A 12,877-nucleotide genomic window follows, 5' to 3' on the forward strand; every position below is an offset into this window, starting at 1 on the left:
AGTAATACAAGTTGATTCACACAATTCTGAGGCAACATGTTCGGAACTGCAGAACACAATGTGAAAGGAGGTCGCTGTATATTGATCTATCGTCTAATTTTTTTTTTTTTTTTTTTTTTTTTTTTTTTTTTTTTTTTTTTTAATCGACCAAGCTGATAATAAAATATATCACTTTTAAAATTCAAAAACTCTCCAATAAATTTTGTACAGATAGATTCTGATCCAAAAAACCAAATCGGGTTTGTATTACTATACACATAGATTTGAAAAAGTTGTCAAAAAAAACAAGTATATAACAAATAAATATTAATTACATTAAATAAAAACACTAAAAAATATCCAATTAGGTAGAAAAGTAACTTATCTTGCCTTTGATAACATTTATTTGTTATATATTTGTTTTTTTGACAACTTTTTCGAATCTGTGTGTATAGTAATACAAACCCCAGCAATTCACCCTTTGTCAGACATCGCTAATGGAATGCGAAGGCTAAAGGGTAAAATATAATTGTTACAAAAAATATAAGTGGGGGTTTCATTTAGAATTCACATGCAATTTTTTTTTTTTTTTATAGAACGAGTTCTCATTTATTAAGGCTAAAATCACTCGAGGATAAGTGCTACGGAGACGGACGAATTATGAACAAACATGTGTGCAATTCACTGCATAGCTAGTGATCACCGCATTTATGCCAGTTCAAAGTTGTTTGATTCGCCCAGTGCTGCAACGGAATAATTCTCCTTCCAAATAAAACCATAACAGTTCAAAAAAACAAAGGTTTAATTTTCTTTGAACTGTACGATGTTAGTTGTTTTTTTTTTTTTGTTTTTTTTTTTGTTTTTTTTAATTTTTTGGGGGGTGGGAGTGTTAAGGTTTGAATAGCAGACTTGAAAAAATTATATATATACACACACACATTGCATAATCACTTTGCTTAACTACAGTGATCTAACGAAAACTGGTGTCTCAATGTTGAGCATGGCTAGTACCAAATGGGTGACAGTTTGGGAATTCTAAGCACTATATTGTGGTGAGTGTCCAGGTTGTAGCACCGTAGAGTCTGTCCTTGTTTGCGGTGCTACAACCTGGCCACTCACCAAAAGATTGGAAAGAAAACTAGACGGCACATACACCTGTATGCTAAGAACAATATTAAATATATCTTGGCAAAATCATCCCACGAAGCAGCAACTTTATGACAATCTACTTGCCATATCTAATACCATCAGAGAAAGACACCTACGATTTGCCGGTCATTGTCTGAGGAGCAAGCATGAATTGGTGAGTGATGTATTGCTATGGACTCCACGACACGGACTCGCAAGCAGACAACGACCTACATCCAACAAATAGCACACGACGCCAACTGTGAACCTGAAGAACTGAGGCAGCTGATGGAAGACAGGAAGAGTCACATTGGTCCGGGCAAGGAGCCCGTCATGATGATAAAGCACTGTATGTGCTCTCTGCTTATCTCCGCATTGTTTTCAGTCATTCTGAACTTCCACTTGCCATTGGTACTTAACAATGCTGATTCAGGAGAGGTGTGGTTGGAGACTGCACATCTCTTGCCACAAAAATTCAACGTGCAGGCACCCTTACAATGAGTATCCATAGTTTGTGAAGACTGAAAGAAGCTACTTTATATATATATATATATATATATATATATATATATGCATGTCTGATTAAACACGACTAAGTTCATCTTTTTCTCAATTTTGTGCTGGTAATCTTTTCTATTCGCTGAGCGGTCTTTATTTCAGCTGGTAGGTTATATAGTATGGTGCCCAGTGGTTGTTGTTCAGCCATTTTATCTTATGCTTTCCATCAGTACTTCCGATCATCCTCAGAAGTGGTTTTTGTTATTTATCGTGTTTAATCAGACCTGTATAAATAATGAATTGCTGCCAAAGTATACAAATATATAAATAATTAATAATGAAACCATTGCAAAATTTTTCTGATTCCGATTCTTTTAAAAATCAATAAATATTTAGCTGTAGAGTTGTTTTTCTTTAGATGACCGTATACATTTATGTCATATAGGGCATGTAAGTATATATTTTTGAAAACTTAAAAAAAAAAAGATACACTTGTGTTGGTGATCTACAGATTTTAATTTTGTTTGTAGCTTCAAATAATTAAAGATTTACCATTTTATCTTTAGTACAAGTTATGGAAAATTTTTAAACCAAATAATAAACAAGTACAAAAATCATTTTTGGCATCGGAAAGTAGGCACAATTTTTTACGATTAATCATCCGAATACTATTATATATATATATCCACCCCCTCAACTAAATCAAAACACAAGTCACTTAGTTCTAAGCCCACTTCTCTCTGAGAGGCACAAATACCAAAATGACTCTCGAACGTTCAACTCAGCATATCTTATGCCTTCTAGCCTTGGCTTTAACTCTCTCTTTAGATGCGATAGTAATGAAGACTTTAATGAAGACTTGCTTGTGAAATCACTTGGTGAGGTTTCCAGTTTGCTGGAGAAGTTTGTAGTGAATACTAGTTCCAATACTTAATTCAAAATAAAAAAAAAATTTTTTTAAAGAAACCTATGCTTTAAAATTTTTTTTACATTCATTTCTTGTAAAAATTATATTTCAAGCGTTTCATAATATTTTTCCAGACCAGTGTCCTCATATTTTTGTCAATGTAACCTCTGACCTTCAGTTCATATTATCAAACTCTGGGAATCTGAAAATTTTAAACAGACTTTGTATTTAGTCCATAAGGGTAACTTGCTCTTATCCATGTATAGATTTCGGAGTTTGACAAGATGCATCTTAAAAAAGTTGGGGTTTTAGTCGTTGGAAAACCCTGTACTGTGGGCCTGCTTTCTAGCTGACTACAACATGGGTTGTCTTCAAGTCCAATGTAAACAAGTTGTTATTGAGCCCCCTTAAATAATCAAATTCTACCCAATTCCCACCACTATCGAGCATTGTTATTATCTCACAGACCACCTTACAATCATTAAACTTAAGGACTTGATCAGTGGAAACTACTATGTAAAAAAAAAAAAAAAAAAAAAAAAAAATCCTTATCTCAAAATTCCGGAACATAAAAGTTACTTTCGATATATTGTGTACCGATTTCTTTTTTTTAACCTAAACTGCTGTGAAAAGTTCACCTTAATCTTTAAAAAAAATTTTAAAAAAAGAAAAAAAATATTTTGACCAATAAATTGAAAAGAAAAAAAATAATCGATTTCTTCATTTTTAGTTTTGTATGAAAATTGTACTTTTTTTTTTTTTTTTTTTTATGAAAAACGATTTTCAACACTGGATTTCATCTGACTCTTGTACAAATAATTCCATCAAATTCTACAAATTCTTTGCAAAAATGTATTTTCAAAATAAAAGATTAAATTGTTTCGACAAATGTTTTATTTTTTTTGTCTTTGCTTTATTTATTTTTTTCATCCCAAACACAACATATTTCCACTTAGAATGTAAAGGGCCTACTCTTGGGATCATGTTCAACAAAGGACTGCGGGGAGTTGAGCAGCAAGATGTCCGTTTACATTACATTTAAACTTCAGCAGATTAGTATATTCAGGTAAACGGAGGGAATTCCAAAAGTTTAACAGTCAGAAGAAAGAAACGATTCAAGTAGAAGTCTTCCCGACATCTAAAGACCTCAATGGTCAAGGTGGGAGGAGGGGATATTGCTGCTTGTCAGGTTAGTTGAGAGTATGTTCATCAGAGCACAATTCATGTAAGTACTTGTAAAACAGGCACAGAAATGCAACATTGCAGTGATGGGACAGAGGTTGGAGCTTGACTGATAATGCAGGACCTATTAGATATGAGACTCATTTTTGACCCCCTGTTTAAGAGTGAGAGCTAAGTGGTAGATGCATTTGTCTAGATGTGGCAATAATCCATGCATGGGCGAATTTGGGCTTTGTATAAAAAAAAAATAGATGCAAGTAATTGTACAGATTTTTGTACTTTTGGCAAGCAAAACTGATAGGTCTTATATAGAAGAGAAGAAAAAAAAATTGCCGAATGATTCAAGAAAACCTTTGAAACAATTTATTTAATCGAAATCGCAATTGATTTGTGAATGGAATGTTAGAAACTAAATTCCGTAAATATTTTAATTCGTTACATGATTTTTAGCTTCAAGAGTTTAACAGGTTTCAGGCATCGACTCTCGGCGTCCCTTCAGCAAATGGATATTGATGCTAAACCAAGGTATCCAAATTGTGGATCTTCTTCCTCAGCAGATTACAAGAATGCGATAGACTAACAAATGTTCATGACGTGTACTGCATGACAGTCTGAAAAGAAAGAAAAAAAAAATTTTAAACATTATTATTAGAGTTTTGTTTTATACTAATAAGTCACTGCTTAGCAAGGCCCAAAGGCTACTTGAGAACAAGGGTTAATGGTTTATATAACAAGGTTGGTAAGAAAAACACCTTGATGATTGCAGATTATGGTTGGATCTGGGCTCAACAAGAATTTGTTATCATTGGACTTAAAAACGACCATACAGGGGTCACTTGAGGACAAGGGTTTGTATCAAGTGAATGGTGAGGTAAACACCTCAAGGATTGTGTGTGTAGATATATATATATTAGTGATCGGACGATTCCAAATTTTTACCGATTCTGTGCTAAATTCCAGATTCTGATTCTTTATAAATCTCTAATTATTTAACTTTAGAATTGTTACCTTCCCCGATTTCCATAAAAACACGTTAAATGTGCAGATATTTTCCTAAACGTAAAATTACACTTGCGCGCGGGGGGGGGGGGGCGATCCTTCGATTTTAGCTTTACTGGTATTTTAAAAATCAATAAATATTTATTATTTTATCATTATTCCTAGCAATGGAAGATTTTGTTTTGAACAAAATCAAATAAAGGCAATCAAAAGAATCGTCTTCACATCGCAAAATAGGTTACCAATTTTTCCGATTTCAATACTCCGATTTTTCCGATTCTCGATTCTGATTAATCGTCCCAACACTAATATATAATTTACAAGGGAATTATTACTAAGTGAAACTGGTATTGGACCAACTATTTCCTAGATGAGTTCGTAATTGAAGGATACGCTAACTTAACTTCCAAATCTGACCCCTAAGACGGCATGTAATATGTGCCTATATTAAAGACGGCTTTCCATGTGGCAGGGACATCTCCAGAAAAGATCCTAACTTACCCTATATGTGCTTCAGAGTTGCACTTGCTCAAACTACTGCGTTTATATTTACTCTCTATCGCCCTCACAACAGCGGAGTTACTATCTTTCAAAGCATATCTGAGAAAATTGACCAAGTCCTATCTGCTTATTCTTCAGCTAACATTCACATATGTGGAGACTTCAATGTTAACAATGTTGAATGGTTAACCCACTCAAACAAGACCGATGATGAGGGAAGGTTCTGTCATGATTTCTCCATTGTTTATGACCTCACGCAGATTGTTAACGAACCCACCCATGTGCCCGATTCTAACGACCAGTATGTGAGTCTCCTAGACCTTTTTCTCAAAACTTGCCCTGAACTATGTTCAGTTTCCATTCTGTCTCCACTTGGAACTTCTGACAACTCTGTTGTATCAATTAAGACAAAAATTAAATGTAATAAGTCCTCAGACGTACCTCTCTATCGTACAGTATATCGATACTCTATGGCTGACTGGGATAGCTTCTGTATATTTATATCAGATCTACCTCTGCATTCCATGTTTAAAAAGAATGTGTTCTCAACAGAATGGTTAATTGTAGGTATAGACTGTTTCATATACTCGAAAAAGTTCCAGCAAAAACCTAACAGCAAGTCATGGTTCTCTCCAGATTGTGTGACAACCATTGCACACAGAAATCATTTTTTTCATTGCTTCTAACGAAATAGATGTATTGAGATTAAAGCTGCTTTCAGGACTGCCAGCAACCATTGTAAGAAAGTAATAAAGAACGCAAGAGAGTTGTATGCAACCAGAATCCTGAACAAAAGCTGTGCTCTATCCCAACTATCATCAATGGACCTGAGGTAATGTCGTCAGCATCAGACAAAGCCAAACTCTTCGCCAAGAATTTTGCAGCTAATTCTACTCTTTGCGACGAAGGCTGCCAACCCCCAATATTTCCTCCTGTATCAGAAAACACACTATGTGATATACAAATATCTGTACGTGATGTTACTAAGCTAATCAAAAACCTTGATTCCAGTAAAGCAACTGGCCCTGACGGTATTCCAATTATAGTACTCAAAAAAACTTCAACCAGAACTAGCACCCATACTTACAAAACTGTTTAAACGTTGTCTTAAGGAGAATTGCTTCCCATCACCCTGGAAAATCTCATCAGTATGCCCTGTATTTAAGAATTCAGGTGATCGCTCAGTCCCCTCTCAGTACAGACCAATAAGTCTCCTGTGCGTCATGAGTAAGTTGTTGGAATTTGTGTTAAATAGAGAAGTAATCAACCATCTCAGCAAAAATAACCTTAGTGACACGCAATATGGTTTCCATTCTGCTAGATCTACAGCAAAGGTGCTTACAGTTATATCTCATAGGATTACCAAATCTCTCAACAGAGGCAACTTTTCTAGGGCAATTGCTCTTGACATATCAAAGGCCTTTGATAGGGTATGGCATAAAGGTTTACTTCACAAGATCTCTAGCTATGGTATAGCTGGAAATGTCTTCTCAATTATTAAATCATTTCTCTCTGATAGGTTCATAAGAGTAGTAGTTGATGGGCAAAAATCAGAAGCTCACAGTATTAATGTTGGAGTCCCTCAGAGGTCCATCTTGGGCCCAACTCTCTTCCTGATCTACATTAATGATCTTCCAAATCACCCTTACATCATTCATAGGCATTTATGCTGATGACACTACCCTCTATGGTAGCATATCTAAGACCGTAAATAACCAAGTTCTCTCCAATTCTCTCTCCTCTGATCTTGAGCACGTGGTACAATTGGGAAAGGAGTGGCTGGTTACTTTTAATGCATCTAAAACCAAGCTTCTATCTTTACATCATCAATGTTCTGATCCCCATCTGGTATCAATTAAAATGAATGGCTCCCGTCTTGGGGAGGCCTCAAGTTTTGACAAGCTTCTGGGCTTGACCTTTACTCCTAATCTGAAATGGAACACGTACATCAAATGTGTTGCCAAGGCCACAGGAAAAATGGTAGGCTCCTTCTATCGATCCAGTAGATATCTCACTGCTGATGCAATTCTCTATCTATATAAGAGCCAGGTACCTCCAAGGATGGAGTACTGAAAGGACTTGTCCTGCCTTGATAGAGTTCAAAATAGACTTCGTAACTTTGTAGGAGATGTCCTTTTTTCTTCCCTGCAACCTTTATCTCACAGAAGAAATGTTGCGAGTTTGTCTTTGCTTTATCGTTATTTTCATGGCAAGTGCTCAACTGAGTTTCAATCTATGATCCCCACCTCGCCAAACTTTCACAAGAAACACTCGTCTAGCTAAAAACACTATCAATAATTCCCTCCACTCTTTATCTGTGCCTAAACCTAAACGTAGATTCCATGAACAAAGCTTCTTTCTTAGAAGTGCACGCCTGTGGAATTGTCTTCTGTTTTCCTGCTTTCCGGCTGACTACAATATGGTTGTCTTCAAGTCCAACGTAAACAAGTTCTTAATGAGCCGTTCCATTTAAGTTAACAAATTTACAGAATTTCCATTACTAACGATTACTATATTGTCCAATTGACTACTGTACACTCTTAACCCTTATCCTCGAGTGGTCTCTGGGCCTTGATAAGTGGTGATGCTTACGTAAAAAAAAAATCTACTTAGTTTAGCAATCATCAATGGTGTAGATTGGGTAGAATTTGGATTATTTAAGGGGACAGCTGAACAAGAACTTGTTTACATTGGACTTGAAGGCTACCATATTGTAATGAGTGGGAAGCAGATCAATGGAACAGTGTTCCACATGCGGGCAGTTCTAGGAAAGAAACTTTTTTCATGGAATCTCTGTTTAGATTTAGGGGAAAACTGTTGATAGTCATTATAGCTAGTTGAGTGTTTTTTTTGTAAAAGTTTGGCAAGAGCGGACCATAAATTGGAGCTCAGATGAGCACCTGCCACGAAAATGATGATAGAGCAGAGACAGGCTTGCAACGTCTCTTCTGTGGAAAAGAGATTACAGGGAAGGGAAAAGGGCATTACCTACTAGGTTTCGAAATTGGTTTTGAACTCTATCAAGTCAAGATAGGGCGCACCAAGCAGCTCTTGCTCAGATGTGGCAAAAGTATTCCACTCTAGGATGTATTTGGCTCATCGATAAGATATCTACTGGAATGGTAGAATTATCCAACCATTTTTCCAGCGATCTTAGCAATAGATTTGATGTACGTGTTGCATTTCAGATCAGAAATGAAGGTCAGTCCCAGAAGCTTGTTAAGGAATGGTGCTTCCCAAAGACGAGAGCCATTCATTTCAATTGGAGCCAGGTAGGGGTCAGAGCGATTATGATGAAAAGAGAGAAGTTTGGTTTTTGATACACCAGCCACATTTTTCCCCATTGCAGCACGTTCGGTACCTGAAACCTGTTAAAAACTCTTGAAGCTAAAATCATGTAATGAGTTAAAATATTTTCGTAATTTTTAGATATATTACTATTTTCGACATGGCAATTCAGTAAGTAATATTTTCGCTTAAAAGAGTATATTTTTTAAAAAATCGATTTGTCGCCTCTCTTTGTACAAACACCTGCCCTCTGTAAAAAAAAAAAGAAAAAGAAAAAAAAAGAAAAAAAAAGAAAAAAAAAGAAAAAAAAAGAAAAAGAAAGAAAAAGAAAGAAGAAAAAAAAGAAAAAAAAAAGTAAAAGAAAATTCACAAAACTCGTCTAGCTACAACCACTGTAAAAAATTTTACTTTCTTTGTGTATGTAAAATTATTATCAGGAATTCCTCGTCCGTGGAGTACAATACTGCAGGATTACTTCCTAGCTGAATGTAGCATGTATAAATTGTTGAGAGTAATCTCCTTCAGATTGTAAAATAGGTTCTGAAGAAGAGTGGATTATAAAATCTACTTACTGCTTGTTAAAATAAAGTAAATGGGTCAATTTTTTTTAATATGCCGTTTTAAGCAAAAACAACAGTACTTAATTGCCATGTCGAAAATAGTAATATATCCAAAAATTACGAAAATTCATCGAGTAGAAAATTATTTATAGTTAAAAGTAATTTTTACAGAAAATTGGAGGAAATTGCATTTTCCCTTGTTGTGAACACCTTGAAGATTGCGAATATTAGGGGCATACTTATCTTCCTTTTTGACACTTATATGGCGGACTTTTTTTTAAGATGATATTGATGGACTTTCTTTTTTTTTACTAAAAACACAATAGCAGTTGTTCTACTCCATGAATTTTCCTAATTTTTGGATATATTACTATTTTCGACATGACAAGTACTGTTGTTTTTGCTTAAAACCACATATTTAAAAAATCGATCTGTCGACTATCTTAACAAGCAAATTCTTGTTAAATAATCAGATACTAGCCATTGCATCGTTCAACTGACAATCTCATTAATTATTATACTCAAGCAACCTTCAGACCTTCACAAGCAATGGCACATTAGTATAACTAAATAAAAAAGCATAATGACATAATCATGATATTCTTTACAAACCTGCCATAATGGTAAGATTGATTGCTAATCAGTCAGAGGTCTGAGGTTCAATGCTTGGTAGAGTTATACCAAAAATTTAAAAAATAGTACTTGCAGCATTATAAAGGGAGAATCAAGAGTAAGTGGAGTAATCCTTGGAATGGAGTAGCGCCCTTCCTTACACTTCGGTGTGATAATTAATGAAAAGAGAGCCTCCAGATCGTCCTTGACTACTTTCCATCATTTAGCTTGTGATTAAAAATTAATACAAACCTGATTTTGTACAGCATACAGTGTTTGCGTCAGGCAAAGAAAGATAAAGAAAGAAAAAATGGCTGCTGCATTTATTTATAGGCTAGTGATCTCATGAGATAACGAGATTTCAAGGCATCTAATATGCATATGAAAGGCGGACAGTTTCAATAAAAAGCCTGTTGATGAGAGAAAGGCATTCCTTTTTGGCAGATGTGAGTTTTGTCAGATGTGCACTGAATTTTGAGACAATTGTAAAGAAGGAGAAGAATAGTTAACATAAATTGTTTGTTTTTTTTTTTAATTTTTTTATTACATTTTCACCCCAAACAAGGCACATTGCCACTTTGGTGTAGGGAGCTACTATCACGGGCAGCAACTACTGGGGCACTATGCTGGGATTTGGGCAGCAAGGTGTTGGTTCACGTTGCACTTGAACTTCTGCATGTCAGTACAGTTAGGGAAGCAGGAACCTGGAATGGAATTCCAGAGTCTAGCGGTTCTGGGGAAGAAACTACTGGAGTAGAAAGATCTTTTACATCTAGGCATCTCTACTGTGTGGGGGTGGGATTTAGCTGCCTGTCGGGTTTGTCGAGGGTGTCTACGTCATGGGGGCACAAGTGTCTGCAGTTCGTCAGAGCATTCACCATTAAAATATTCGTAGAACAAGCAGAGGGATGCAACGTTTCGTCGATGGGACAGAGGCTGAAGCTTAGATGCCAGTTCAGGGCCTATCAGATTGGCGACTCTTTTTTTAACCTTGTCTAGGAGCGAGAGACTGGGTTGGTTGTTTTTGTCTTACAGCATGTCAACCCTTTTCAGGTTATTTAATGCCGAATCTAAAGATTTTGAAGAAAAATTTTTTAATAATAGAATATATTTGTTTTTTTCAAGTGTTTCTATTTAACCCATAGTTGGGACCCTAACAGGTACTACCACTCCAAGTCAGAGTGGACCTGGGAGCAATGGCAATCAAAGGGTGGCTCCACACTCCCCAAAGCCTCACCATCAGATATAGTTTAAGGTCATATCCAGGACCATAAATTGTTGGGAGGCTGCAGAATATTTTTTTTTTTTGCAGCATAGTTTTATTAGCTTTACTAACTCCGGTCAGAGCAAAAACTATAAAGTTCATCTGTCCAAGAAAAAAAAAAGTCAATTGCACCAAAGTAAAATTGTACAAGAAAACAAATCTATGTCTCACGATTTCGTCATAATACCAACAGTCCAACTCTTTTTTTAATTGTCAAACTTTATTCTTATTTATATTTTAATGAAGAGTAGGTACGGGCAACTTAATGGTGGAAACTTGTAGGAAGACATAGTTTTGAAAGCCGGCTTATCATAATTGCTTTATAGGTTTCTGATTATTTTTTGATTGTGTTTGAAGGATTAAAGTCTAAAGTTAATCTCTAAAAGAAAAAAAAAAAATTTTTACATGTGCAAACAAAATTATAATGAGAAATGTTTTCACAGCGACATTAGAAACTGACAGGTTCAACTAAACTTGGAAGTTAAATAAATTCTTTGTAAAAATCCCTTGAAAATCAAATATTAGTTTTCTGGGATTATTTCAAAGATAATTAGTAAAATCTTAAGATATTGAATTAAATAAAAAAATATCACCTTGTTTGTACAAAATAAAGCTTAATTAGCTCCCAAAATTAAGAGTTCATTAACAAGTCCAGTTTTGCACAATCAAAACAAATAAAAAGGCGCCATGCATAAATTCTATGGAAGCCCAAAATGTCAAAAAGTCAATTTTATTTTTAAATTTATAGAGGAATTAAAAACACTATCATACCTTAATTTATTTCTTTTTGAAGATTAAAATATTCATTAATTTAGGTAATCTTATTTTGTGGAAATAAAAAGGAAGTGATTTTTTTTTTTTTTTTTTTTTTACATGATGACTGGATATATTCTTAAACGTGTTGTAATGATTAATTTAAAAATGATTAATTAAATTTAAGTAAAAGTGCATTTAAAGTATGAATAAAAAGTCAATTAAAATCACTGATTACACTGAAAATTTATTCATTGAAAGAATAAGCAAAAACAATTTATTAATAATTAAAGAAAATATGGCGGGTAGGATGCAAATCCGGTCTGTTTCCTTTTTGTTTTAATCTTGCCTATCCATATTTGTTTAAATTAATCGTTAGTAAAAATAATAACATTTTTTTAATTATTTTCATACTCAGTGATTCTGGACTTCAATTTTTTTTTTTTTTTTTTCTTCAGGATTATAAAAAAAAATTCTTACATGAATATATCATGCATACAAGAAAAATATTATAATACATTTGAAATTTTTGTGAGAATTGTTATCATTAAAATCACATGAAATATTTTTTTTCAATTATATTATTTTTTGGTAAAAAATATTGAATAAACAATGCTTAATTTGGCCTTCGGGTCAAGATCAAAGTGTAGTATCTGTTCTTCAGATGCTGCGCTTCAATTTCTTGTTCTCTGTCAGTGGAGGAGAAATCCTTCACGACTGAGGCAATTTTTATTTTGTTCCTTTTCTCCACATTAAAAAACGACCCTGGTGTCTAACTCTGTCCCGTGGGGAGACATTGTAAATAGGAACAATGCTTAATTTAATGTTAATATTGATAGTTTGAGAAACTAATTTTTCTTCAAGTTATATTGATTTCTGTAACACGGATTTAGGGGCTTATTTCGTAATGATCCAGAAATATTAAAAAAATAATTGAATTCTTTACATCTACAATGCTTTATTTAAAAACAAAAACAAAAACAAAAAATTCATGCATCTTTTTAATTACTTTAGCAAATAGGTTTTGTTTACAAAAAAAATACATTTTCCCTATGATTAAAAAAAAATTAAATAAAAAAGGTACTCCTTGGGCGTTGAGTTCCATGGCGACCACCAGAATTATTTAGTGGTCGCTCCCTTAGTCACCCCCTACTTATGTTGCCTTAGTAAAAAACTAAACGATTTATTGATAATTTCGCACTTTTA

The 12,877-nt window shown here is 34.3% G+C and overlaps 1 protein-coding gene across 1 annotated transcript in view; it reads right to left on the reverse strand.

Annotated features, from left to right (window-relative positions):
• Positions 1-4,042: 4,042 nt before the first annotated feature.
• Positions 4,043-12,877, reverse strand: part of LOC145259201 (COMM domain-containing protein 8-like) — a 51,534-nt gene continuing 42,699 nt past the window's right edge. Inside the window, exon 5 of the mRNA XM_080117031.1 lies at positions 4,043-4,305. Within this exon, the coding sequence (XP_079973157.1) occupies positions 4,282-4,305 (24 nt within the window). The 3' untranslated portion in view covers positions 4,043-4,281. The remainder of the gene's footprint in view (positions 4,306-12,877) is intronic.

The sequence above is a fragment of the Euprymna scolopes genome, chromosome 34, assembly GCF_053919585.1.
Source record: "Euprymna scolopes isolate OS-2025 chromosome 34, ASM5391958v1, whole genome shotgun sequence".
NCBI lineage: Eukaryota > Metazoa > Mollusca > Cephalopoda > Sepiida > Sepiolidae > Euprymna > Euprymna scolopes.